Genomic DNA, 27,564 nt, shown 5'->3' with positions numbered 1-27,564 from the left:
TCTTCCTTTGCATGTATGACTCCTGCTAGCTCCCATGGGAGTTACATGTGGAAAGGGAGAGGAGAGGAGACATCTCTGAATTTACTCTTGCTCTGGGACTGAGCTTGTTGGCACGAGCACTAAACAAGTTGGAATCCATGGGAAAGACTCATCTCTCCAAGCAGTCTGTGAAATATGCAAGCTCAGCTCATTTATTGAGGGCACACACCTGAGCCTTTAGAACAGAGCTGGAGATGTGGGTCAGCAGGAGGTGGAAGGTGAATTTGCATCAGGGAAGAACAAATGCTGAAGTTTTTTCTGCTTGCACCTGGCAGGTATTAGAGGCACCCTCTGGAATGGATGAGCCCATGCGAACTTCAGAAACCAATCATTGGCACCTGGCACACTCTGGGAAGGAATCCATCTCTGTCACTCTGCACAGTGCCACCAACCTGCCAGCCACCCGGAAGGGGAATGTGCCATGGCCCTATGTCACTGTGTGAGTACCTGGGAATTTTACTTCTGGGCTTGAGATGCTGCTTCTCAGCTTTGGTTATAAGATCTGCTCTTAAAGCAAATGGAACAGGCAAGGAGTTGAGACTGCAGTGCTGGCCATAAGGCTGGTCTCTGCTGATCTGTTTGGTCTTAATCTTCACTGAATAGGCTGGCACTTGCAAGGTGTCACAGGAGGATGCATCTCTGAGCTGAAGGCACAGCATGGTAAATCAGGGACACTGAGAATCTTGTGGGAGAGGAGTGTAAGGTACACAGAGGGTTTACCTGAGTTGTCAGAAAAAATGATGCATGCAGCTCTCAGGGTGGAATATCTATTTCTAATTTCCTTTTGTTCAAAATGTGTCTGTCACCCCAGTGATTTATGCTCTGGAAGTGCTAGGAGGAGAATATCTACAGCAGCAATGTATCAGAGTGGTTGAAATGAACTAATCCCCTGCCAGCTGGGAAGTAGCAAATGATCAGTACCCGGGACATTTTGAAGGTTGCCTTCTTCATTTCAGAGCAATTCATGTATGTAGGACTGGTGTCCACTGGGTGGCTCAGGAGCTGCTTTGCTGATACACACTCAGGTGTTCAGGGCTGCCATGATACCCAGGGGGCAGTCCCAGATGCAGTTTGGCTCAGCTGGCCAGACTTTGCAACTGGGGATTGGGATGGTGTGGGAGGTTGAGGAAATACAGATTATGCCTTTATCGTGATTGGGGCATCTCACCGAATCATAGAATATTAGCATTGGAAGAGACCTCAGGAGGTCATCTAGTCCAATCTCCTGCTCAAAGCAGGACCAACACCAACTAAATTATCCCAGCCAAGGCTTTGTCAAGCCAGGCCTTAAAAACCTCTAAGGATGAAGTTTCCACCACCTCCCTAGGTAACCTATTCCAGTGCTTCACCACCCTCCTAGTGAAATAGTGTTTCCTAATATCCAACCTAGACCTCCCCCACTGCAACTTGAGACCATTGCTTCTTGTTCTGTCATCTGCCACCCTGAGAACAGTCTAGCTCCATCCTGTTTAGAACCCCACTTCAGGTAGTTGAAGGCTGCTATCAAATCCCCTTCACTCTTCTCTTTTGCAGACTAAATAAGTCTAGCTCCATCCTCTGCTGCTTAGCCAGTCAGTCCCCAGCCTGTAGCGGTGCATGGGATTCTTCCTTCCTAAATGCAGAACTCTGCACTTGTCCTGGTTGAACCTCATCAGATGTCTTTTGGCGCAATCCTCCAATTTGTCTAGGTCACTCTGGATCCTACCTCTACCCTCCATCATATCTACCTCTCCCCTTAGCTTAGCATCATCTGCGAACTTGCTGAGGGTGCAATTATCCAGATTATTAATAAAGATATTGAACAAAACCAGCCCGAGGACTGACCCCTGAGGCACTCTGCTTGATACCTGCTGCCAACTAGACATTGAGCCGTTGATCACTACCCATTGAGCCCGACGATCTAGCCAGCTTTCTATCCACCTTATAGTCCATTCATCCAATCTATACTTCTTTAACTTGCTGGCAAGAATACTGTGGGAGACTGTATCAAAAGCTTTGCTAAAGTCAAGATATATATCAGAATCATAGACCATCAGGGTTGGAAGGGACCTCAGGAGGTCATCTAGTCCAACCCCCTGCTCAAAGCAGGACCAATCCCCAATTTTTGCCCTAGATCCCTAAATGGCCCCCTCAAGGATTGAACTCACAACCCTGGGTTTAGCAGGCCAATGCTCAAACCACTGAGCTATCCCTCCCCCCACATCACATCCACCACTTGCCCCATATCCACAGAGCCAGTTATCTCATCATAGAAGGCAATCGGGTTGGTCAGGCATGACTTGCCCTTGGTGAATCCAAGGCAATGGGCCTGTTCTGCTGAAAACCTAAGGCTGGTCTGCATTGGAAAAGTATACCGGCATAGCTAGGTCAGTCAGGGTGTGAAAAAACACACACACTCCAGCTGCATAACTATGCTGACAAATCCCCCCAGTACAGGTGGAGTTAGAATCATAGAAGATTAGGGTTGGAAGAGACCTCAGGAGGTCATCTAGTCCAACCCCCTGCTCAAAGCAGGACCAACCCCAACTAAATCATCCCAGCGAGTGATTCTGGTGTTCTGCTGACAGAAGAGGGCTTTTGTCCATGCAGCTAACGTAGTTCAGGGAAGTATGGTATTCCAATGCTGGCAACAAAACTCCCTCTGTTGGCATACACTGCCTCTACACTAGGGGCTATTCTGGCATTGGCTCTGTAGTGCAGACATGGCCTTCATTTCTTACTGGCTTGGAGGGAATATATTGTTTGACAAACAAACCTCATGGTAGAGGGGGTGGCCTGAGGGATCTCTGGATTGGACAAGGGTTTGTAATTGGGTCAGATGATAGGTGAGGTTTGGTTAGGGTGGCTACTCTAGATTTTACAGCTCTTTGAATGAATTTTTGGTACTGTAAAAATGTTTCGAATGATGTCAAAGTCCAGTGGATGGTGCTTTTTGTGTTTATTAAATATGTCAGAATAAAGAAGTAAAACAATGTCCTTGGCGCACAGAATTTGGTTCCTTATGTAGGATACATGCATCAGGGGACTCAATTAAGCAGCAACACTTTGCTGTTTAGTAACTGAAAGGACACTGTTGAGTTGTGCTGTTATAATTAGATAGGTAAAGTCTGAATGCTAACCATCTTTTAAAAGAAAAAAATAATAATCCATCTCTTCTTCACTAAAAAGAGGGGCAAACAGTCACTGTTTGTGTAGGACCTATGCAAATAATTCTTTGTGCTCCACAGTGCTGTTATTGCAGTAGATCTTTACTTAGCAACCCCATTCCCAGACTGGTGTGGGCATCACAAATGACATTGGTGCACTAATGAGACTGTAAACAAGAAAAGCCATGTTAATTTTAGCTCCTTTAGGAAGAGAGGTGGAGGAATCATTACCTGAAAACGAATAAAATCAGTTGAAGATGCCTGATTCTCTATTCGGTTGCCCCAGTTTTACATCTTAGAAACTGATTTCTGGAGGTCCATAAACAACACAAAAGAACATAAAAAATGTAAACGAAATGGGCAGTTTTTATTGGACAACTATATTTATTTATCCATGCTACCAAACCTTGCAGAGGGGAGAGCGAGCCAGACCTAGCATAGCAGGGGTACTGCATGTCAGGTCTGAAGGGGCCCTGGCCCAGCCCGTGGAGGTGAGTGGGAGGACTGGAATAGCAGTGGTTAGGATGGAGGTGAATTGACAGAGCTGTGCGAGGGGTGGGATAGCCGGGGGTGGTGTAGGAAGAGGGCTTGGGTTGCATGAGCAGCGTGGGAGAATACATGGAGATGGGGGGTGAGCTCCATGAAGAGTGGTAGATCAAGGGGCTTGGCCGCAGTGAAGGGCTGAGAGTTAAGTGTAGTACTGAAGAGTGGGGGTATTGCTAAGGGCTAGATGTGGCCAGAGCAGCGGGCAAGGTGGATGATTAGCATTTTAGATGGATTGAAGTTGTTTGCCTAGGAGGCCAGAGAGCAGAGGGTTGGGAGCTCCTGCTCCTTCTGCACCCCCTGAGCTGGAACTGCTGCTTTTCTGCTTCCCTTTGCTCTCAGTGATCAGCCCTGAGGTAACAACAGGCTGCTGGGACCAACAGGTAGTGTCAGACCCACTGTTCAGGGAACTGAACTAGGAAACAGCAGGATGTCTGTGCACTTTGGTCAGGCCCAGGAGATGGAGAATCCAGCCCCAGCTGGATCAATCCACTCTCTGTTTTATCCTGTGGTGCATCTCTGCCAGTGCTTATGTTTCCTGCAAGGAAGTGGCAGGGCGAGTTTTGGACTGTCCTGGTGGTAAACGACAGCCTCTAGATTTCCAGTGGAAGAAGTAATTGTGTCTCGCCAATGGATGCCAACTGGTGTGTTTTACCCATGTTGATCTGAAGAACCCATCATTATTAACAATATCCACCTCAGTCTTCTCTAACACCTTCCTTCAGAGATTATATTTTACCAGGGGTTAGTAAAGATGGGGAAACTGAGGCACAAGTTACTTGCCAAAAGTTGCACAGAAAGTCAGTTGTGGAGCTGGGCATGGAACCCCAGAGTCCTGATTCTTAGTCCACTTCAAAATGAAGGCTGTTAGCAGATCTGGTTGCGCTATATCATTGCATTGGTTGGGGGGGTCGGGGGGAAGAGGTAAACACCAGGGAGAGAGAAGAGCTATTGAAGCCAAGGGACAATGTTGGCACAATATAAACTGGCCATGAATAAATTCAGGCTGGACATTAGAAGCAGGTTTCTAACTATCAGAGGAGAAAGGTTCTAGAACAGCCTCCCATTAGGAACAGTGGGGAGCAAACAACCTAACTCACGGGTGGGCAAACTTTTTGGCCTAAGGGCCACATCTGGGAATAGAAATTGTATGGGGGGCCATGAATGCTCACAAAATTGGAGTTGAGGTGCAGGAGGGGGTGAGGGCTCTGGTTGGGGGTGCAGGCTCTGGAGTGGGGCTGGGGATGAGGAGTTTGGGGTGTAGGAGGGTGCTCTGGGCTGTGACCAAAGGGTTCGGAGGGCAGGAGGGGGATCAGGGCTGGGGCAGGGAAGGGGTGCAGGTTCTGGCTGGGGGTGCGGGCTCTGGGGTGGGGTTGGGGGATGAGAGGTTTGGGGTGCAGGAGGGTGCTCTGGGCTAGGATTGAGGGGTTTGAACAGCAGGAGGGGGATCAGGGCTGGGGCACATGGTTGGGGTGCGGGGAGAGGCTCAGGGGTGCAGGCTCTGAGCGGCACTTACCTCAAGCAGCTCCCGGAAGCAGTGGCATAGCCCTTCTCTGGCTCCTACACGGAGGCACAGCCATGCGGCTCTGTACGCTGCACTATCCGCAGGCACCGCCCCTGCAGCTCCCATTGGAGCAAGTAGGCACTGGAGCGGGGCCATGCTGGGGCTTCCGGGAGCCGCATGGTGCAACCCCCAACCCTGCGCCCCGGAGCAGGTCCGAGCTGCATGTTGCAGCCGCCAACCCTGCGCCCCAGCTGTAGCGCCGGAGCGGGTCTAAGCTGTGTGGTGTGGCACCCAATCCTGCACCCCGGCTGGAGCGCCAGAGTGCGGTCAAGCCCCGTAGTGCGGCCCTCGACCCAGCGCCCCAGCTGGAGCGCCAGAGCAGGGCCATGCCACGGCTTCCAGGATCCGCATGGTGTGGCATCCGACCCTGTGACTCGGCTGGAGTGTCGGAGCGGGGCCAAGCCATATGTTGCAGCTCCTCTCCCGTGCCCTGGCTGGATCGGAGTGGGGCCGAGCCACGTCATGTGGACCCCGACCTTGTGCCCTGGCTGGAGCGCCGGAACGGAGACGAGCCGCGTGGTGGGGCCCCAGACCCCGTGCCCCGGCTGGAGCGCTGGAGCAGGGCCAAGCCGCATGGTGCGGCCCCTGACCCAGCGCACTGGCTGGAGCACCAGAGGTGGCTGAGCCGCGTGGTGGGGCCCCCACCCCAGCTGGAGTGCCAGAGCAGGGCCAAGCCACATTGTGCAACCCCCAACCCTGCGCCCCGGCTGGGGCTCCAGAGCGGGGCCATGCCGCGGTTTTCAGGAGGCCAAGCCGCATGGTGTGGCACCTGACCCTGCACCCCGGCTGTGGCCCTGCAGTGGGGCCAAGCTGGGTGGTGGAGCACCCGATCCTGTACCCCCCGCTGGAGTGCCAGAGCAGGGCCAAGACGAATGGTGCGGCCCCTGACCGGGGCACTGGAGCTGGGTAAGCCCCAGACCCCGCTCCACAGCAGGAGCTTGCAGTCCAGCTTAAAACGGCTCACAGGCTGTAGTTTGCCCATCCCTGACCTAACTGGTTTCACAATTGATCTAGATAAGTTTATTACTGGGATGACATATATATCATAAGAAAGGACTTGATGATCCAGGAGGTCCTCTCCTGTCCTATGTTCTAAGAACTAGACCAGTGGTTCTCAAACTGTGGTTCGGGACCCCAAAGTGGGTCAGGACCCCATTTTAGTGGGATTGCCAGAGCCAGCATTAGACTTGCTGGGACCCAGGGCTGAAGCTGAAACCCAAGCTCCACCCCACCCGGGGCAGCAGGGCTCGGGCTGTGGCTCCCTTTCCCCCCCGAGCCAGGGAAGCAGGGCTCCAGCTGTAGCCCCCTCTCCCTCCACCCAAGGCAGTGGAGCTTGAGCTGCAGCCCCACTGTGGTCATATAGTAACTTTGTTGTCAGAAGGGGGTCGTGGTGCAATGAAGTTTGATAACCCCTGAACTAGACTATACCCTTTGCACTATACGATGTGCTCCGAGTACTGCCCCTGCAGTCCAGTTGTATTCAGCTGTGCACTCAGCACTAGGAATGCATCAGCCCCCCCACTGAAATATAGGCACAGAAAAAGTGGTGTGCTGCTCCATTTATTTCAAGGGGGGATTTAATTCTGGGGCCTGCAGCTGTGCTGAGAAACTAAGTGCACCCCAGGGCCAAATGACTTATGGAATGAAGTGTCCCTTGGGTGAGGACTCAACTGGGCTCCCATATTGAGTTAATCAGCCAGCAAGAGACTCAGCAGCAGAGCAAGTCAGGGCTCTCCTCTGAAAACTAAGCATGCTTCCTCCAGCACAAGGAGCAAAGGACCTGGGGGCTGAGGCCAGGTCTCCTGTACGGCATCCATCTCCCATTATTTCTGTGATTATAACACTGCCCTTTGAAGCGTGCTGGAAAACATTCAAAGGAGAATCACAGGAAATGTCTGCTAAAGAATAGCCTTTCCCAGGAACAGATTTGCCTGGAGGCAGAAGTGACATTTAAAACAGTGAGAGCAGCAAGCCAGCATTGCATAGCTGGATGTGTGCAATTAAAACCAACAGAGCCCTCATTCCCACCCCCGACACACAAACACTCCATCCTGCAGAATCAGGGAAGGGGAACCTTTCACAAATTCGGATGCATTCTGGGCCTGGTCCAAAGCCCTTTAAAGTCAAGGAGAGTCTTTCCAATAATATCAGTAGACTTTGAATCAGGCCCTTGGAGAGGAACATGGCGTGGGTGGGAGAAACCAAACTGGTTCTGATAAGGCCTCCAGCTACATGGTTTGGCAAACCTGTGCCCAGTCTGCCTTGTAGCACGATGACTTTGATGTTGTCATGTTGCCACTGAAATGCCATTGAACCATGATGCCAGTCTTGGAGCCCTTTCCTAGTGCATGGAGGGTGGGGGAGCCAGCCCTGAAGAACATCTGCTCCTGGATGGCATATGTGGAACCTCTGCCTATGGTAGCCACAGGCCAAGAGAAATGCAGAAGTCCATTTTCTAGCATGGGTGGCAAGAGAGAATTAGTCATGTGGGGTCACTGCTGGCCTAGGAAAGTCCATCTCAAAGCCAGAGGGGCTGCGGAAATGAAACTGAGGAAGTAGCCAGTCCCAACTCACAGTGTGGGTGGCAGGAGGGGGCTTTCCTCCTGGGGCAGAAGCCTGGAAGAGCCCACTCTCAGGAGAAGGTGGAAGGGACAGGAGAGCACATGGCCCAGGACTTCATCCTAGAGAATCAGTGGCCTGAGAGGATCAGCTGCCCAGACAGGGTAACGGCTGGCAGCTCACAGCTGGTTTAGCGTGTGTGTAAAATGAGCTACGGATCTCAGTCCACATAAAAACCAGATCACACTAATTGGACCCTCAACAGAGAGGCTCATGCAGACAGAACTCCCCTCCAGCCCCGAGAGCTTATCCCTCCAATTTAGAGTAGGAGCACATTGGCAGCATCGTTGTTTGACAGGATTACTGGCCTAGTGGATGGCGGGGAGCAGTAGACCCAATATCTTGATTTTAGTGAGGCTTTTGACACAATCCTACATGACATTCTCACAAGCAAACTAGGGAAATGTTTTCTAGAAGAAATTAGTATAAGGTGAGTGCAAAACTGTTTGAAAGAGTACTCAAAGAGTAGTTATCAATGGTTTGCTGTCAAACTGGGCGGACGTCTCTAGTGGTCACCTGCAGGGGTTAGTCCTGGGCTGGGAACTATTCAATATGTTCAGTAATGGCTTGGATAAGAGAGTGGAGAGGATGCTTACAACATGTGCAGCTGACCCCAAGCTGGGAGGGGGTGCAAGCACTTTGGAGGACAGGATTAGAATTCAAAAGGACTTTGACAAATTGGAGAATTGGTCTGAAGTCAACAAGATGAAATTCAATAAAGACAAGTACTTTAGCAAAGCACTTTCCTTTCTAACTAAAGAGTAGCTAAGTTCTGCAATAGGCTTCCAAGGGAGGTTGTATACTCTGCGCCACTGGAGGTTTTGAGCCCAGGTTGAACAAACCCCTGTCAGGGATGGTCCAAGGTGCTGCCTCAGCGCAGGCCCCAGGGGGCTGGACTAGATGACATCTCAAGGCCCCTTCCAGCCCCACCTGTCTAGGATTGCGTGAACCATGCCCGTGCCTGCCTGCCCTCATGATATAGTGCCCTCAGCGTCCAGGGCCACTCTGATTGTGCTGTGCATGTCTGCTTGCACCCACACAGGGTCAGTGGAGTTACTCTGGATTACTCCAGTAGAACCAAGATCGCTATCCAGGCTGAGGAGTCACCCCCAGCCCAGCCCAGCCTACCCATTGTTTTAATCAGCCTGCACTTGAACAGAGTGACAGGAGCTCTCTTGCCACCCCCAAAACGCCAGCGCCTGAGTAACTCCACTGCTGGAGCTTTCTCTATTTCCATAAACCAATTACAGCCAGATAATCCTGGGAGATTTAAACATCAATAACCTAAATGGTAACATGAGGGGAGCTGAGCTTCTGATTGTTGCATCTCTCTTTACATTTCGAGGCTGTTCCATCACTGCGTCACCATGGTAACAGGGCAGGAGTGGGGTGGGGGCGCAGAAGGCACTGGATGTTGGTGCGAGAGGCTGTGAATTACCAATGCAGGACACATCAGGTGCCTTTTAGTAACCATAGTGAGGAAACCCAGGCAGAAGGGAATTGATTATTGTTCATGAGAATACTTCATATGAAGGAGAATAAAAATGAAATCCAAAGGCAGTTTGTGTTGCATGAAATGGAGTGAGAGGGGGAAGCAGACTGGGTAAGGCCAGACAGAAATCAGCCTTGGAGAAACTGTGCTTTCCCAGCCATGTGCTTGGGACACCACGCTGGCAGGTGCCAAAGGAAATCCAGCCAAAAAGTAACCAGCCCACTCATCTCAGCAGGTGAGGCTGCTGGCCAGCAAGTGCTAATGAGTTGTTAATGACAGGCAAGAGTGAACAACGGGGGGGCTGTTGTGAGAGGACATAACCCCTGGTGCTGGTGAAAGGTGCAGGAAAAATTCTGCAAGAGTGCACTCTTCAATACACAGGCCACTGGCGCTGGGTGGAAGGTACATTTGATCTAACTGAACAGTTAGAAATGCAGCTGGGCCTGTGATACTTTGTTATTGGACGATCAAAAGGGGCTTGTAGCAAAGCATAGACTCTCGGGCGCAGCGCCTCCTGCTGGTTGTCTGGGAATTAGCTCTTTTCCAGCCTTGGAACGCCCTCTGCTGGCTGGTGGCTCTTCTGCCTCAGGCCCCATGTCCCTCCTGGACCCTGGTGCCCCTTTACCTCAGGTTCTGCCACAGCAGTACCCCCACACTCTGGGACTCCCCTCCCAGGGGAACCTCCTCTCACTGTGCTCACCTTGCCTCAGTGGCTACTGCCAGTCATCATCTAACCCCCATTCTCTGGGGCAGGCTGCAGTCTGTAATGGCCACTAATCACTGGCAAGGGGGTTGGACCAGCTGCCTATCTCCAGGCTACACCTCTTTAGCCCCAGTACGTGTCTTGGGCCTTTAACAAGGCCTGCAGCCTGGGGAGTTGCCAGGCTGGAGCTCCTCATCTCCTTTGCCTTTCCCCAGCCCTGCTCTGCTTCAGGTACCCTTTTCTCCCAGGCAGCTAGGTCCTTCTCTCTCTAAGGCTAGAGAGAGACTCTTTCAGCTCCTGGCCCCCAGCCCTCTTGTCAGGGCCAGCTGGGCCCTGATTGAGCTGGCCACAGCTGTGGCTGCTTCCCCAATCAGCCTAGCTTGGCTGCTTTTAACCCCTGCCTATCGGAGTGGGACAGCTGCCCCACTACAGGGCTCAAGAAAGCACATATTTTTGGCTGGCCTCTCTGGACCAAAATCAGGAGTGTAATTTTCTGGATGGGCTAAATGTGTGATAGCTTCTGTCATACAGTCAGCCATCCACAGCACAGAATTGCCACTTATAGTGTGGGTTCACGCCCTGCAGTTGGCACCATCATCTCAGCACAGCCTTGCAAATAGAAGAGGATGCTGTGGGTCAGATAGGACGGACATTGGCTCTGTTGTGCAGGGGAAGGCAATTCAGTGCTTGTTGATGTCCTGTATGGTTACAGCCTGTGCATTCAGGAGTGGACCAGGGACTGGAACAGCAGGCTGGCCATGATGTTCAAGCAGAGGAAAGTTTTCCCGGAGCCAGCCCCCCAGCATGTTTGCTTCTTGCCAGTGCAAATAGTCTCTGGATTTCCCAATCGCTAAGTGCCATTTCTGGTCCTTGTTCTGTGTGGACAGCTTCTGTTATCAGTGGCAGCTCTGCCTGCAGATCAAATAGAGCATGTGTACTCAATGCTTTTTTCGCCTCTGTCTTCACAAAGAAGGTCAGCTCCCAGACTACTGCACTGGGCAGCACAGAATGGGGAGGAGGTGACCAGCCCTCTGCGGAGAAAGAAGTGGTTCAGGTCTATTTAGAAAAGCTGGATGAGCACAGTTCCACTGCAGATGGGGCCAGATGCACTGCATCCGAAGGTGCTAAAGGAGTTGGCAGATGTGATTGCAGAGCCATTGGCCATTATCTTTGAAAATTCGTGGCGATCAGGCGAGGTGCCGGATGACTGGAAAAAGGCTAATGTAGTGCCCATCTTTAAAAAATCTTGGCGCAGGTCCTCAAGGAATCAATTCTGAAGCACTTAGAGGAGAGGAAAGTGATCAGGAACAGTCAGCATGGATTCACCAAGGGCAAGTCATGTCTGACTAACCTAATTGCCTTCTATGATGAGATAATTGGCTCTGTGGATGAGTGGAAAGCAGTGGACATGTTATTCCTTGACTTTAGCAAAGCTTTTGATATGGTCTCCCACAGTATTCTTGCCAGCAAGTTAAAGAAGTATGGGCTGGATGAATGGACTATAAGGTGGATAGAAAACTGGCTAGATCATCCGGCTTAATAGGTAGTGATCAATGGCTCCATGTCTAGTTGGCAGCCGGTATCAAACGGAGTGCCCCAAGGGTCGGTCTTGGGGCTGGTTTTGTTCAATATCTTTATTAATGATCTGGAGGATGGCGTGGATTACACCTTCAGCAAGTTTGTAGATGATGCTAAACTCGGAGGAGTGGTAGATACGCTGGAGGGTAGGGATAGGATACAGAGTGACCTAGACAAATTAGAGGATTGGGCCAAAAGAAATCTGATGAGGTTCAACAAGGCAGGGCTGTCTCTAGGTTTTTTGCTGCCCCAAGCTCAGGGGGGGCTGGGGCTAGCAGGCGGCACTGGAAGTGGAGGGAGTGATGTCACCTTCTCCCAGCACCTGCAGGGGCTTTACCTCCTCCCCCGCCCAGCCGCACAGAGAAGCCCCAATATAAGGGGTAGCACAAGGCAGCACAGCTGCCAGTGTGTAGATGAGACAGTGCAGCCCTGGATCCCTGGCAGGACTCGCCCTCTCCTCCCCAGGTAGCAGCTGGGCCCTGGCAGCTCAGCATCCTGGGGCTGGGGCTTCCCCTTCCCGCTGGGCCTGGGGGCGTGGCGCCCTCGCCCCGTTTAAGTGCTAAGAGCGCAATTGCCCCCCCCCAAAGGATGGCCAGAATGCCGCCCCTGGAAATGTGCCGCCCCAAGCACATTCTTGCTTTGCTGGTGCCTAGAGCCGGTCCTACAACAAGGACAAGTGCAGAGCCCTGCACTTAGGAAGGAAGAATCCCATGCACTGCTATAGACTAGGGACCAAGTGGCTAGACAGCAGTTCTGCAGAAAAGGACCTAGGGATTACGGTGGATGAGAAGCTGGATATGAGTCAATAGTGTGCCCTTGTTGCCGAGAAGGCCAATGGCATTTTGGGCTGTATATGTAGGGGCATTGCCAGCAGATCGAGGGACGTGATCATTCCCCTCTATTCGGCATTGGTGAGCCTCATTTGGAGTACTGTGTCCAGTTTTGGGCTCCACACAACAAGAAGGATGTGGAAGAATTGGAAAGAGTCCAGCAGAGGGCAACAAAAATGATTAGCAAAAAGAAAAGGAGTACTTGTGGCACCTTAGAGACTAACCAATTTATTTGAGCATGATGAAGTGAGCTGTAGCTCACGAAAGCTCATGCTCAAATAAATTGGTTAGTCTCTAAGGTGCCACAAGTACTCCTTTTCTTTTTGCGAATACAGACTAACACGGCTGTTCCTCTGAAACCTGTCAAAAATGATTAGGGAGCTGGAACACATGACTTATGGAGAGAGGCTGAGGGAACTGGGATTCTTTAGTCTGCAGAAGAGAAGAATGAGGGGGGATTTGGTAGCTGCTTTCAACTACCTGAAAGGGGGTTCCAAAGAGGATGGATCTAGACTGTTCTCAGTGGTAGCAGATGACAGAACAAGGAGTAATGGTCCCAAGTTGCAGAGGGGGAAGTTTAGGTTGGATATTAGGAAAAACTATTTCACTAGGTAGGTGGTGAAGCACTGGAATGGGTTACTTAGGGAGGTGGTGGAATCTCCTTTCTTAAAGGTTTTTAAGGTCAGGCTTGACAAAGCCCTGACTGGGATGATTTAGTTGGGGATTAGGTCCTGCTTTGAGCAGGGGGTTGGACTAGATGACCTCCTGAGGTCCCGTCCAACCCTGATATTCTATGATTCTCTGTGGCCTCACGTGTCTCCTCCAAAAGTACTTGATACATCTGCATCAGGAAGGGGTCAGGGTGGCTTGGATCCACCAAAAAGGCCAGGCAGCAAACCTAAGGGCAAATCCCTTACATGTTTCCATAGGGCCAGTTGGTGAGAAGGGTACAAAATGTGCAGGGATTCCTTGAGAGCACAGGCCCCATGTGAAGCCTGAAGGACAGATGCACCAGCTTAGCAGGGAGGCTGCAGGTCAGGACTGAGGGACACTGCCAGGGCTGAGGGATGGAGGCACCAGCTTTAATCCAGGCCTGCTCTGTACACAGTGGCTTTGGGCTGAGCTAATGGAATCCTGATGTTATAAGGAGCCCTCTCGCGCACAGCTGCTACATTAGCTTTCACTGAAGACATGCAAACCTGGAGCAAGGAAGTCAAGCTGTTCTTCCCCCCGCCTCCTGCTCCCAATTAAAGGTTATCCCATTTCATTTCGGCTCCACTGGATTGTATTTGGTCTGAACACAAACTGTAGCAGCAGCACTTGGTGGGTCATAAAGTAGCTCTAAAAGGAGTCATTTAAAGGCTGACCCTGGGTCAGGGGTGCAGGAACAGGGGGGCCAAGGGGCCGTGGCCCATCCACTTTTTGCCATGGGCCTGGCCCCCAACCTCTCTTCTTCCTCCTGAGACCTCCTTCCTCATGACAGGCCAGAAGCTGGAGCCTGGCCTGGGTAAGAGTGGTCAGGGGAGCCTGGGCAGCTGAGAGCAGCTGCAGACTGTCTACCTGCTTGGGGTGGAGGGGCTGAGAGCAGCCCCCAGCCCATGTCCCCGCTCCCCAGATCCTCCGCTCAGGGCACGTGGAGGATCCAGGACTCCCCACAGCAGCCCGGGTGGCTCTTACCATGGCCTGGCTGTGGCTCTTCAGCCCCCGACGCCCCAACACTCAGGCCGGAAGCCAGAGCCGGGTCTGGGTAAGAGGCACGCAGGCAGTTGTGGGGAGCCTGGGTCCCTTCACCTGCCCTGGGCGGTGTGCCTGGGGGGCGGGGACCTGAGCCGGGAGCTGCTCTCATTCTCCCCCCGTGGGCAGGGGGAGGGACCCAGGCTCCTGGGCCCGGCTCTGGCTTCCAGCTTGGCTAGGGGTGGGAGGCAAGAGGAGGGGCAGGGACTGGGCCACGGAGGGGTGGGGTCTTGTACCCCCTCCCCCACACTTTTATAAAGAATCCGTTGCCCTGGATAGTCAAGATATCTTTAAAGGTGAGATGAGTTTTATGGCTGTGTGATTGTGCCACGGGTGGGAAATATTGGGATGATGTTTTAGGTAACATGGTTCCTGAGAGTAAGACTGAGAGTGTTGGTTAGATGGTGCAAAGTGCACAACTTACCATCGTATGCACAGCTCTGCCAGTGCCCCTCAGTCTTGGCCCACAGCCCCCTGCTATCCCAGCCCTGGCAGTGCCCCTCAGTCCTGACCTGCAGCCCCCTGCTATCACAGCTCTGGGCTCCCCACAGCTCTGCCGGTGCCCCTCAGTCCTGACCTGCAGCCCCTGCTATCTCAGTCCATGGCTTCCTCTGGCTCTGCCAGTGCCCCACAGTCCTGTCCTGCAGCCCCCCTTCTATCCCTGCCCTGGGCTCCCCTACAGCTCTGCCAGTGCCCCCCTCACCTCCCCCCACCTCTCCCCCAGCTCTGCCAGTGCCCCTCAGTCCTGACCTACAGCCTGCAACCTGAGGGTTGTTCCATGGCTCTGCAGTACACTTTGCTCCTGGACAATTTGTTCTCCTTGTACCTCCCTTCTTTACACCAGTGACTGGTCTCTTGGTAACTGGCAGTCCTCCTTATACGGTTTTTTTCCAGAGCAAGGGAAGGGCTGAAATCAATACAGCATTTATCTTTCTTTCTCCTAGCCTGCCTCTTTTCCTACAAATGCATCTTCTTTCTACGAACACAAGGAGTAACCTAGAGACAGCTCTCTCCCCCCTCGTCTCTGGGTCCTGGGAGCAGCAGATGGTTAGGTTAGGTAAACCTGACCAGTTCAATGCTGTGCTTGGCTCCTCTAGCTCTCACAACAGGGTGATGGTCTGAGGCTACAGATCCTGTGCTACTCCCTCAATATGTTCAGCTTCTAGCCTGGCATAGAGAAGGAGTGACCTTGCAGTGCTGGAGCCAGGTTTGTTTGCAATTAACGCAACAATGAGGATAGAATTGGCAGGCTCTTTTCCCTTAAGTGCTGAGGTAGGACTAGGGAGGGCCCTTTCTCAGAGGTATGCGTGGGAAAGAACCCACCTCCCCCTTTAGAGTTTATGCACTTCAGCATAAAGAAAAGAAACTCAAGGTCTTAGATGAATGCTTTATTGTGCTTGCTGCCTGAATAGCGTTGCTCTGAAAGATTCCATTGCCCCTAAGATCCATTGGGTTTTCCCAACAAGGCAGTAGCATTTATTTGGCATCACTGCACTTGGGAATGAGCTGCTGATACAAGAGGAGCCAAAGGATTGTATGTATGCTGGGATTGAAATGAGGTGAAAACTCTACAGTGACTACCTAGCAGAAGAGTTGTGTTTCCATACACAAAGGCTTTCAGCCTAAAATTACACTGATTGCCAAGGAAGGAAAGCAGCAAGAACAAAGAATAGAAGGAAAGTCTCCCTGAGAGAACACAGTGTGTGCTGTCCTCTGAAGCATGCGGTAGCTGCTTTTAGAACAAAATGGCTGCTCTACCACTAGACAGAGTTCCTAGTAATTTGAAAAACAATGTCATAAGAGTTTCAAGCTACATATGCTGCAGGAATGCACTGTGCACAAAAGTGCAGGAGCAAGCAGGCTTTAGACTATCAATTATTATTTGTATTACCATAATGCCTACAGGCCCTAGCCATGGACCAGGCCCCATTGTGCTTTGTGCTGTGCAGACACAGAACAAAAAGATGGCCCCGCCTCAAAGCGCTTTCAATGTTAGTAACTAAGTCAGAATTGCCTTGCCCAAGTATTGGAAAATCATGAGTTTGGGGCCCCCAGAATCCTGAGATTATCTTAAAATCATGAGATTTTGCAAAATTACAGATTTCGGGTTCTTTTTACCTTCCTTTTTTAATCTTCAGGTTACACTCAGGACACGTTTTCAAGCTCTTCTCTGTAATCACAAGGGCTAGACGCATACCTTTTTGTAAAAGTAAGGCTGAGATTCTCACTGAACCGCAGGACTCCAAGAGCAGGGGCATTCAGAAAAAAGCATTTACTATTGTGAGAGTTGGCAACACTAATTAGACTTTACAAAAATGGGTTGGTATAGCTCTTCCATGAGCTGTGCATACACTGCTAGCACTCTGAGCAGGGAAGCCAGGATAAAGTTCTTTGCAGTATGCAAATCAGTATTTTTGTTCTGAATGTTGCTGTGTATTGAATTTTCTTTTCTTTTGTTCTTTGGTGGGAATAATGTATCTGAGCCACCTTGTTTACTCCTCTGCTAGGAATGTTATCCCAGAAAGAAAATCTCCAGTGGTTAGAGGTAATGCCTTAGATCAGAGGTTGCCAACCTAAGCCCAAGAAGGAGCCAGAATTTACCAATGTACATTGCCAAAGATCCACAGTAATACGTCAGCAGCCACCCATCAGCTTTCGCCCTCCAGCCCCCAATGCCTCCTGTCCACCGTCAGTCCCATCAGTCAGTACCTCCTGCCTGCCACAATCAGCTGTTTCACATGCACAGGAGGCTCTGTGGGGGAGGAGCAAAGGCATGGCAGTCTCCGGGGCAGGGCCTTGGAGGAAGGGGTGGAGTGGGGGCAGGGCCTGGGGCAGAGCAGGGGGTTGAGCAGTGAGTACCCCCCGGCACACTGGAAAGTTAGCATCTGTAGCTCCAGCCCCAGAGTCAGCGGCTATGCAAGGAGCTGCATATTAACCTCTGAAGAGCTGCGAGCCACAGGTTGGCCACCCCTGCCTTAGATAGCTGCATAAATATTTACCAGATCAGGGCTACATACATCTAACATCAAAACAGAACATTTCCCAACAGAGTTTGCCTTTCACAATCCCCAGTCTGGCTCTGTGGGGTTGCTGATGTGAAATTATATCTTATCCTGTATCTTAAATTCTTATTATAGGTAGTACCCAAGCACCTCTCAGTCTTTAAACATTATCTTCATAGCCCCTCTGTGGGGCAGGGCTGGGCTGTTATTGCCATCCTGCAGAGGGGGAACTGAGGCACAGAATGGTTAAGTGACATGCCCAAGGTCACCCAGGAAGCTTGTGATGAAGCAGGGAATTGAACCTAGGTCTCCGGCTGGTGCCCTAATCACTGGACTGTCCTACCTCTCTTCCAAGTGCAGGAGATGTGGCACTCACAGGGGCCCACAGAGGGACTTGGGGCAAGGGCTTCTGCATTGTTCCAGGGGACAGTTTAACTTAGAACAGCTTGGTCCCTGCCAGGGCTGTCTATGGGCAGCTTGGCAGCCTGAAGCTGGCCAGAACGGCCTGCCCCATTTTATCTTCATTCACACCCCCTGCCATGCACAGAATCTGTGGCTAGTGAGGCGGTCTGCTTAGTGCAGCCTATAGCTGTTCTACACAGCGTCTGTGCCTTTTTCTCTTCCCCAGTTGGCTAAGGGCCCAGAATGAAGGGGAAAATTTCACCCCAGCTGTCGTTAGTAAGCCGCTTCAGAAAGTGTGGCTCATGTACAGTAGTTATGAATCTGTGGTATGTACTAGTCCAATATCACCAACGCCAAGTGTTCAAAAATCAAGATATCAGCTTAAAATCATGAGGGTTTTTGTAAAGATACATTTGTGATCTAGTTATTTACCTTGTGATTTTGGAACCTTCCAGGTTATGCTTTTTTCAAGAAAAGTTGAAATCCTCACCTAAGTACGTGACTCCAGGGCTGGAGCTTTAAGAAAAAATACCAAATATCACAAGACTTGAGAAAGCCCTGGCTGGGATGATTTAGTCGGGGCTGGTTCTGCTTTGAGCAGGGGATTGGACTAGATGACCTCCTGAGGTCTCTTCCAACCCTAATCTTCTATGATTCTGTGACTCTCAATAACATTACTATAGTTGGCTGCTACTGATCAGGGTAACAGAAGGGACAAAAAGAGGAAAAGTTTGCAGAATTTGTTTCCCCTTTTCCTTGGAATTTCCTTGGATAGCAGGGGGCTGCAGGTCAGGAATTTCATTTTCAATGATATTTTCTGCATAACCATAACTGTGGATACCTTGGGGTTTCTGTGTACCACACTGTTAAAGTGCTGAGTACTCTGCTAGCGTGCGGGCCACATGGAAAACTGTGCAGTCTATTGCAGAGGACACACATTTCGCTCTCACTCCTGGAGCCTTTTCTTTGGTTTATGTTTTCTTCAGGCTAAATAAGAGTCATTTCAGAATGAAATTATAGGGTGGCCTTTTTTTTTAAGTGTCAGGATAAGCTTTCCCGCAAAGCAGAGTGTAGGTAAAGAGACGGATGGTGGGATCTTCAAGACCCAAGGTGTACAATTTCCAAGGATAATTTCTTTGCTAGTAAGGAGGAAGTATAGCTTGAGAGGGGAAAACATACCTATTAATTAGGGAATAACAGAGAGGGCCATGTTCACCACTGGTGTAATTGATGCAGTCCACTAAAATCCATGGGGTTGCCTCTGTTTACACCAGCAATGGATTTGGCCCCACCTCCACAGTTCTGAGCTGTCCCCTCTGTTCCTTGAAAAGAAGTGTTTCAGCTTGAGTTTTTCCTTGGTGTATTGTGTGCTGCTAACACTAGTGTGTGGGCTAATCTGGGAGCCAGTTCCCAAAAGGGCTCTCTGAGCAGGGGCATGACTCCCCAGAGGGCCACTGTAGGAGTGGACAGGCTGCTCTTGGGAGCTAGGTCACTGAGCAGCTGCTTCGGGAGGTTGGGGATCTCAAGAGCTGGATCATAGGGATGTTCCTTGGTGAATGGAATACTTTCAGAACCAAAGGCCCAGATCTGTGGCTTCACACCACGGTTAGGTTACAGGACACAGTGGCTACTGTGGGGAATTTTTGCATTGATGGTCCATCTCCAAGCTATGCTGAGAGAGTCTGAAAATGGCTTTCATCCTAACTGAGTGCTACTGCTGAGCAATGGTGCACACAGCTGATCTCCAAAGCCAGGCACTCTGTTAAGAGATGGCCATAAAGGAAAACACAAAACTAGGTTACTGAAGTAAGAAAAATACAGTAGGTCAGGCCCATTTAAGCAGCATAGGAAGGAGCATGACTCTGTGCCCTGCAAGGCTGCTGATTTGGGTTGGTGTTTGCATCCCTGCTGTACCAGGCCTGCTTCAGCTGAACTGTCTGAAAGGCATTTACCTGGCCTTTGTCCATGCTAATTGTAAGTGACATGAGTGAGAGGTTCTGTTGTTTCCCTTGGAAATCTGTCCCACATCTTAACAATAGATCTCGCTGCCACCAACTGGTCCCTGATACCTAGCCTAAATTCCTCTCTCCTTGCTTTCATTCCTCCTTAATTCATCCCACTAAAATACTCCAGTCTCTCTGCTCACCCCCGACAAGTACCTGTAGACATTCATCATGTTCCCAACTCCCACCTCTTAACTGTCTCTTAGTCCACTTAAACATACTTATCTCTGCGTGTTTCTGCCTAGTTCATCCCTTAGATCAGGGCTCTCAATTGGGAGGTTGCCAACCCCAGTGGGAGGATTTTGAACTGGCTTCAGGGGTTGTGACCACTCACCCTGTCTTTATTGCTAGATGAGAGCAGAGTCCTGATTTTTCCTCTTTTATCATGGGGTGACCATATACCAGTGGCTGAGAACCACTGCCCTGGATCATCCCAATCGCTCTGCTTCCTTTCAGTTTCTTGGCATCCTTCAGGAACTGAGGGAAACAGACTTGTACACAATTCCATCAGCATTCTCTTGCCATAGCCAGAGCCAAACAGACTGGGCTATCACCGCCTGTTCTATGGCATTATGCCACTAGGAACTCTGTCCAAACCTGCATGGGCCTTTATGCCCCCATACAATAGTTGTCCAACTTGCAGTCTCTGCTCACCCCGACCTGCTGCTTCCTAGAAGCCTCCTTCCCACTGGAGGACCATGTTTATCATCAGCATTTTTCCTGGTGGAATTTCCTTTGGCTGTTTCCCAGCAATGTTCCACCCAGGAATGACCTGGTAATGATCATAATTTTACTGAGCAAGAGTGAGGTACTGTTGTGTTTGTAGAGATAGCATTCCCAAGAGCACTGATCTTCAGAGGACTCTGACCTCACTAGCTTGGGAGAGGCTGGCTTTGGAGATGGCATTTTTCCCTCTCCCCCAGTAGCTGCTTTAGTGTTGGAGGAAGTGGATGTTACCAGACTTCTAGTGTTGGGAGAAGACATCAAAGCATCTCTGTTCTTCCCACCCCAGCCCATTGATTCCAAAGTACATCTCTAGATGTTGCATTGTGTTTCACATCCATCCAAGCCTTTTGAATGCTCTAGGCAAGTCTATAATAAAGGGACCAGAAGCAGCCTGTCTTTGCTTCTCTTTTGCATAACCATGTTGGCTTTATTCAGACTCTCAGCACATCGCCTGTGCAGCAGTCCCCCAGGTAGTTCATTATCAGAGGGTTGATTTTTCTTCCAGCCTTCCAAAATGGTGCAAGTGCTATGCTAATTCCGACCTGCCAGACCCAGACAGCTTGTTGGGTTCCTGGATGGGCTCTTTGTGGTAGTGGTTTCTGTTATTTCCCCACTCTCCTTGATCTGGCTTCGTGCAGGGCGAGCCTCCAGTCGGAGGGCATTCATCTGGCTTCCAGTTCAACTCCCACTTGTGAGACAGGGCCTTGTAGAGTAGCTTCCAGCTCCAGACTGAATAGACCCCAAGCAAAACAGGCCTGGAATGTGTACCCACAGAAGTCTTAGAGATGCTATGGGGGGATTTTTCAGGTTCTTTTGCACCAGATATTGGTGTCTGGGGTTAGACTGATAGGGGGTGATGCAGGTGGGTGGGTGTTTACACTTGACGTTAGGCGTGGAAGGCTGTTTTGCAATAAAATCACAAGCCCTCGCAGCAAGAGGACACAATGGTGAAGATATTAGCTGCATGGTTTGAATGATTGTTAGAGAGCCAGGCAGTATTGCATGGAGTTTCTAACTCCATCAATATCTCTACACACCAGCTGCACCTTTGTTTTGGTGGAAATGGTACCTCTGAAGCCATAGAGCTGAGGTCCTAAAGCTCACAGTGCCCTTGTCTGGCTCTGTCGGCAGCTCAGCTGAGATGTTCTGCATTCAGGGAAGTACCTGGAATGTACATATAGGTTCCACTTTTGACTGTGCGCTGGGATCTCTTTGCTTCGGTCACTCATCTATGGAGCTGCCAGGACTTGCCCTCCCTCCATGACAGCAGGCAGAAATGAATGTCCTTTCATCCATTATTGATGCACTGGCTGAGCGTGTTCTTTGGGGACAGAGAGAGGAGAGGAGAGGCCAGGATTAAAGGGGGCCATGGGTGAGGTGGCATCCATTATCCTAGAGAGCAGAACGCTGCCTGGACTGGCATGTGGCCAATTACTGGATGAAATGCCAGCAGCTACACTTAAGGAAGAAAGCAAGCAAAGGGACAGGAGTGGAAAGGAAGGGAGGATGGGGGTGGGTTGCAACCTCCCACACTTCCAAAGCAGACATTCCATTAACATATTGTGGGAGGGTGTGTGTATGTGAGCAGGGGACTACATTAAAACAATTTCTCCAGCCAGAAGGGGGACTGAGGGGAGATATTAAATAGCTTGGAAGGAATGGGCATTAAATTTTCATCAGCTGATAGCTTTGAGGGGTGGGGGAAGAGGAGGGGGGAGCTGAGGTGTATGTAAATGCGGGAGGGTGTGAGAGAATGAAAGGCATCCTAAAGAAGATATAGCACAGAGCAGCATCTGGGAGCTGCTTAGGAATGTTTCAAGGACAAGCTGTTGTCCATCCCTAGGAGCAAACCACACTGCCGCCTGGCTCCCCTCACCAGGAAAGAGGCGGCACAGTCCTAGTGCTACCTGCGCACTCCGTGCCATTTTAGCCATCAGCTGGGAAGGCATTTATAAGCGGCTCCCCATCACAGGAGTGAAGCTGGTTCATCAGGAATTCAAGCTAAAAATGGATGTCTCCAAGCCACCATTATTTTGCTTGCATGTAACGATGTGAACACTTACTGATTTTTTTTTTCAGCATCTCACAGCAAAAGTGATGTGAATTTGTGGAATCTGGGGACAAATGCAGAATTCAGGGTGAATTTATCCTCCTTGGAATTGACTATTTTCATGCCTAAAGACTCTTTCTGTCAAAGTGGCCAAAGGGACAAGTTTCCACCTACTGACACAAACACTGGTTTAGTCAGAATCTAGAGGCCAGGCTGAAACATGGGCAGTATTGTTAGGAGGGAATGGAAATAGGGTTTGCTGTTTTTCCATCTGAACTCCCTAGTGGTGAGAATTCTCTTGCTCAGCTCTGATCTCTGCACTCAGTATCCAAGCCACACCACTAAGGCTTTTTCTAAGAGCAATGCTGGCTCCACTCCAGGGAGAACTCTTGGAGAAGCCAAGGTTATAAACAAAGCAAGCAGCTCACAATGCTGAGACTTGCGTCACATCCTTTCAAGGCAACATCACTGTTGCACATACCACATTGTGACATGACATCAGCATGGCGCTCAGCAACATTCTTGTGTTGCCATGCAATGGTTCTCTGTTGACTCCATTCATACTCGGCATGGGGAGATGGGCTAGATGACCTCTTGGGGGTCCCTTCCAGCTCTGCAAGTCTATAATTCTATAATTCAGGATGCTTTCAATAACCTGGGGCGGGGCAATGAATCAGGACCTATGACAGCCCCTATATACATTAGTCAGAGAGAGGCCTAAACCAAGTCACTGGGTCCGAACAGTCCAGAACTGAGAGGACTGTGTAATCTGGATTCAGATTACTGCCAGATTTTCTGGTTTGCCTCTATCAAACCAAACCCCTAGATCCAAACAACCCTAAACTTTGGGGGGTTTGGGTCTGAGCTTCATGACACAGGGTTGTCTCTGTGAACAGTGACCCCCTTGGCAAACTAGCTGCTCTTCAAACTGGTCAGATGCCCTTAGAACTGGAGAGTTTGATCCTTCCTGGCAAAATAGTAATATAAAGGGATTTGGGGGGGCTCTTTGTTTAGGAATTTGAAAAGCAGCTTGGATAAAATGGGACTTGAATCTTCTCTCCAAAATCAGTCTGAACCATTACAAAAACTGGCAATCAAGTGCAATGGATAAAAGCTAGGAACATTGGGGGGTCAGCCTAGATGACCCTTGTGGTCTCCTCTGACCCTATGATTGACCTAGGGAGACAATACACGTGGGACTATCCAACCTCTTCTCAACCCTGGCTAGTTCTCCTAAAACACACATGGTCTCCCTCATTTGTGAAGTGACTGGTTTAATTCCATTATGGATTGAAAACACGCTCCCCTGCCACTCACTCCTCATCATTATTAATTGGGCACTCCATCCTCCCAGTTTGTTTGCTTTTGGTGAGGAGGTAGCTTTCCTTGTCTGACAAGAGCAGGCCTGTGGGGAGGGGACTCTCTCTGTTCTGACTGAAGTCTGTTCAGTGCCTCATGGTTCCCTGCCAAGAAAAAGCCATTACATTGACATCCTTTCCCTCCTCACTTTGGGGACCTGAAATCTCGCTCTGGTTAAAGAAATAGATAATAATTTTCACTCATCAGCTTCCCAGGGTCTCTCTCCCCCACACCTGCCAATTAGCCCTCATTTTGGAGACAGGAGCAGTCACAAATTAACTCTTGGAGTGCTCTGTGGTTGTGAGTCTAAGCCAAGCCATGGCTATAGTCCCCTATGGTCATAACAGCTTCCCTGCCATGTAATGGGCCAGCTCCATTGGTCTGACTGCAGGAAGAGGCAGGGGATGTGAGTGTGTGTCCTGATTTGGATCCCTCACTCCATATGCTGCCAGTATCTTGGGGGCCTATGTAGCCAACACACCGAGTTCCTGGGGTGAGAAGGGTGGGATTGAATCTGGGGCCTCTGGAACTTAGTGCATGAACCTCTATTGCATGAGCTAAAAGCCAAATTGCCTGTTAACTAAGGCTGTACAGCAGACTCATTTAACCCTCTCTCTTTCTCTCTCTCTTTCTAAGTGGTCTCGGTGCCACTAGTTGGGACAGAACACTTCACCCAGGAGTTGTGGATTACAGAAGCACTTTGTGTAACAATGCAGCAGCACCTTCTACGCAGGGCCCAGACCTCAGGGTCAGAGATTTAGTGGGGACCATTTGGGAGACACAGACAGATGGAGGAACACAGCCTAAGGGGGACCTGGGTAGGTGGAGGATAACTTATGGAGTAGCTGGCTGGCAGGCACATTTCCCAGCAGTGGAGAGGAGGTGCAGAAGCATATTGGCAGCAGGGTGTGAAGAGGCAGATCAAGGCAGGCAGCCAGTGGACTCTGTGAAAACCAAGGGTGTTGCAGCACCTTGAGAATGCTGTAACCTGTTGATTTCTGGCCCATTCCTGACCCAGCCGTTCCTTGGAGCGTCAATGGAAATGTGATGAAAGGGGAGGTGGTGCTCAAAACTGGGTGGCACCCCAGTAACCCTTTGGTTGATCTGGCCCTGCCTACAGCCCATGAAGGCCCGTAGGAACCTGATCTTGATAGGGTGATATCAGCAAGAGCTAGAGTGGTCTGGAGGACATTGGTGGGGGACTTATTCTTCTTCTTGTTTTATTTTTGTTATGGTAATGTTTGGTGGCCACAGCTGAGATCAGAGGCCCCATTGTGCTAGGCGCTGTACAAACCCATAGGTCCAAACTCCAGCCTTGCCCAGCCTCCCTTGGGCAGCTCAGCAACTGCAGCACTCTTTCCCAACCCACCCCATTGTCCCTTTGTTTCTGTGCTAGGTGTTTTTGCCCGCAGCAGTTAGAGCTGAGCCCAGCAAACTCATTGCATTCCAGATGTTCTGCTGCAGTTCGAACCCCTGGGCAGGATTCATCGACCACAAAAGCTCTCTTTGAGAGATTAACGAAGAATTAAGTTCCTGAGTGTTTTTTTAAATGAGAGAGAAGAAAAGAATTATATGAACTAGGCCTGAGGATGATGACTCCACTTTGGAATGTTAAAATCAATGTTTATAACCTATTTTAAAAAGATCAAATGAGCAAAAGGGGAGGGGCAGTGGCACTCTATGTTAAAATGGCGTTACCTGTTTCCAAGTAACTGATAAATTGGAAGAAAATGATCTCAAATGCTTATGGATCAATGTGCTAAAAGATAAAGCACAAGTTTGGGTATTAGTTGGTGTCTGCTACAGACCACCAAATCATGCTAGATCCAGCTGCTTATGCACCTATCTATAATGTGTAGGGAAACAAAACTGCAAGATTATAGGAGACTTCAATTTGAGGGACATATGTGTTGGGTTCACCCCGGGGTGCCACTTTGAACTGGGGTACCACTGGGCCCCCCGGATCCACCAGTCTGGGCTCCCTTTATATTGTACTGCTGTGACCAGCCCGACAAGCCCTCCTCGAGGCTCCAGCCTGCACTTTCACCAGCACGCATACAGGTAGGGACACACCCACCTGCAGTTACATGCAGATGCTGTGATCAGATCTGCATGGGAAGGCTCCAGCTAAAGAGCTTCCTAGCTACTCAGGCATGCACCCACCTCTGGAGTATAAACCCAAAATTATATCTTCTTGTACTGCACAGTGTAAGTTCATGAAATTCACTCCCTCCCTCAAAGTGTAGCAGAAGTATACAAGAGCTTTCTGTCCTCAGTTATGACTCCCACGCACACTGGTTTTAGATAAAGCAAAAACAAGTTTATTAACTACAAAAGATAGATTTTAAGTGATTATAATGGATAGCAAACAGATCAGAGCAGATTACCTAGCAAATAAACAAAACACACAAACTAAGCTTAACATACTAAAGAGACTGGATATGAATATCAGATCCTCGCCCTAAGTGACGATACAAGCAGGCTACAGATTCTTAAGGGGCCAGCTGCACTGGCTTACAGCATAGAAACCCCAGGTGTTCCATTCACAGGCTAAAAATCCCTTTCGCCTGGGTCCAGCACTTCCCTCCAGTTCAGTCTTTTTTCCTCTGGTGTTTCCAGGAGTCTCTTTGGTGGGGGGCAGTCAGTGAAGAATTACGATGATGTCACTTTCCTGCCTTAAATAGCTTTTGAATAGGGAGGAAACCCTTTGTTTCCAGGCTTGGTTCCCATGCTAGTCAATGGAAAAACACTGATATCCCAAGATGGAGACCAGCACAAGGTGACCTGGTCACATGTCCCTGTAATGTGACAGCAGCCATGAATCAGAGGCAGTTTATAGTGTCCTCTGGAAGCCCCCACCCCCCTGTGGGAGATAAGCTTTTTCTAAGGCCTATTGTTTTTTCCTAATGTGTCGTCAATATTCCTAACTTCAGATACAAAACTGATACATGCATACAAACAGGATAATCATATTCAGTAAATCATAACCTTTCCAATGACACCTTACATGACTTATCTTACTTAAAATATATTATGATTATGTCATAATCATATCATAATAATATTACTGGAAGAATATGGGGTGCAGTGTCACAACATACACTGGAGATCTCATGCTGCCAACACTAAAACATCCTTAAAAATGTGTTGCAATCAAGGCCATATGGCCATAAAAGGCCATATTGGTTTGAAAAATGACTTTGTTTAGAGGGGCAGTGAAGGCAGCTATAAAAATATTATATAACAAATGAAAGAAAAGGAAAGTTAGGAATTGTAGAAAATGAATAAGGGAAGCCAAGGGACACAAGGAGAAATCTCTGGACAGCAAAGTTAAGGACAATAAGTCATTTTTGAAGTATACTCGGAACAAAAAGAATCCTGACAATGATATTGGTCCATTACAAGGTGGAAATGGTAGAATTATCAATAATAATTCAGAAAAGGCACAAGTGTTCAATACATATTTCTGTTCTGTATGTGGGAAAAGAACAGATGTAGTCTTCTCGGTCCTCAGCTAAAACCTCTCCAACGCATCATCAGTGATCTACAACCCATCCCGGACAATGATCCCTCACTTTCACAGGCCTTGGAAGGCAGGCCAGTCCTTGCCCACAGACAACCCGCCAACCTGAAGCATATTCTCACCAGCAACTACACACCGCACCATAGTAACTCTAACTCAGGAACCAATCCATGCAACAAACCTTGATGCCAACTCTGCCCACATATCTACACCAGTGACACCATCACAGGACCTAACCAGATCAGCCACAC

The 27,564-nt window shown here is 49.7% G+C and overlaps 1 protein-coding gene across 1 annotated transcript in view; it reads left to right on the top strand.

Annotated features, from left to right (window-relative positions):
- Positions 1 to 233: 233 nt before the first annotated feature.
- LOC125644039 (coiled-coil domain-containing protein 33-like) overlaps positions 234 to 27,564 on the top strand; it is a 332,624-nt gene continuing 305,293 nt past the window's right edge. The window contains exon 1 of the mRNA XM_075133319.1: positions 234 to 478. Within this exon, the coding sequence (XP_074989420.1) occupies positions 234 to 478 (245 nt within the window). The remainder of the gene's footprint in view (positions 479 to 27,564) is intronic.

Source organism: Caretta caretta, chromosome 10, assembly GCF_965140235.1.
Source record: "Caretta caretta isolate rCarCar2 chromosome 10, rCarCar1.hap1, whole genome shotgun sequence".
Lineage (NCBI taxonomy): Eukaryota > Metazoa > Chordata > Testudines > Cheloniidae > Caretta > Caretta caretta.
This window is presented reverse-complemented; position numbering and strand designations above follow the sequence as displayed.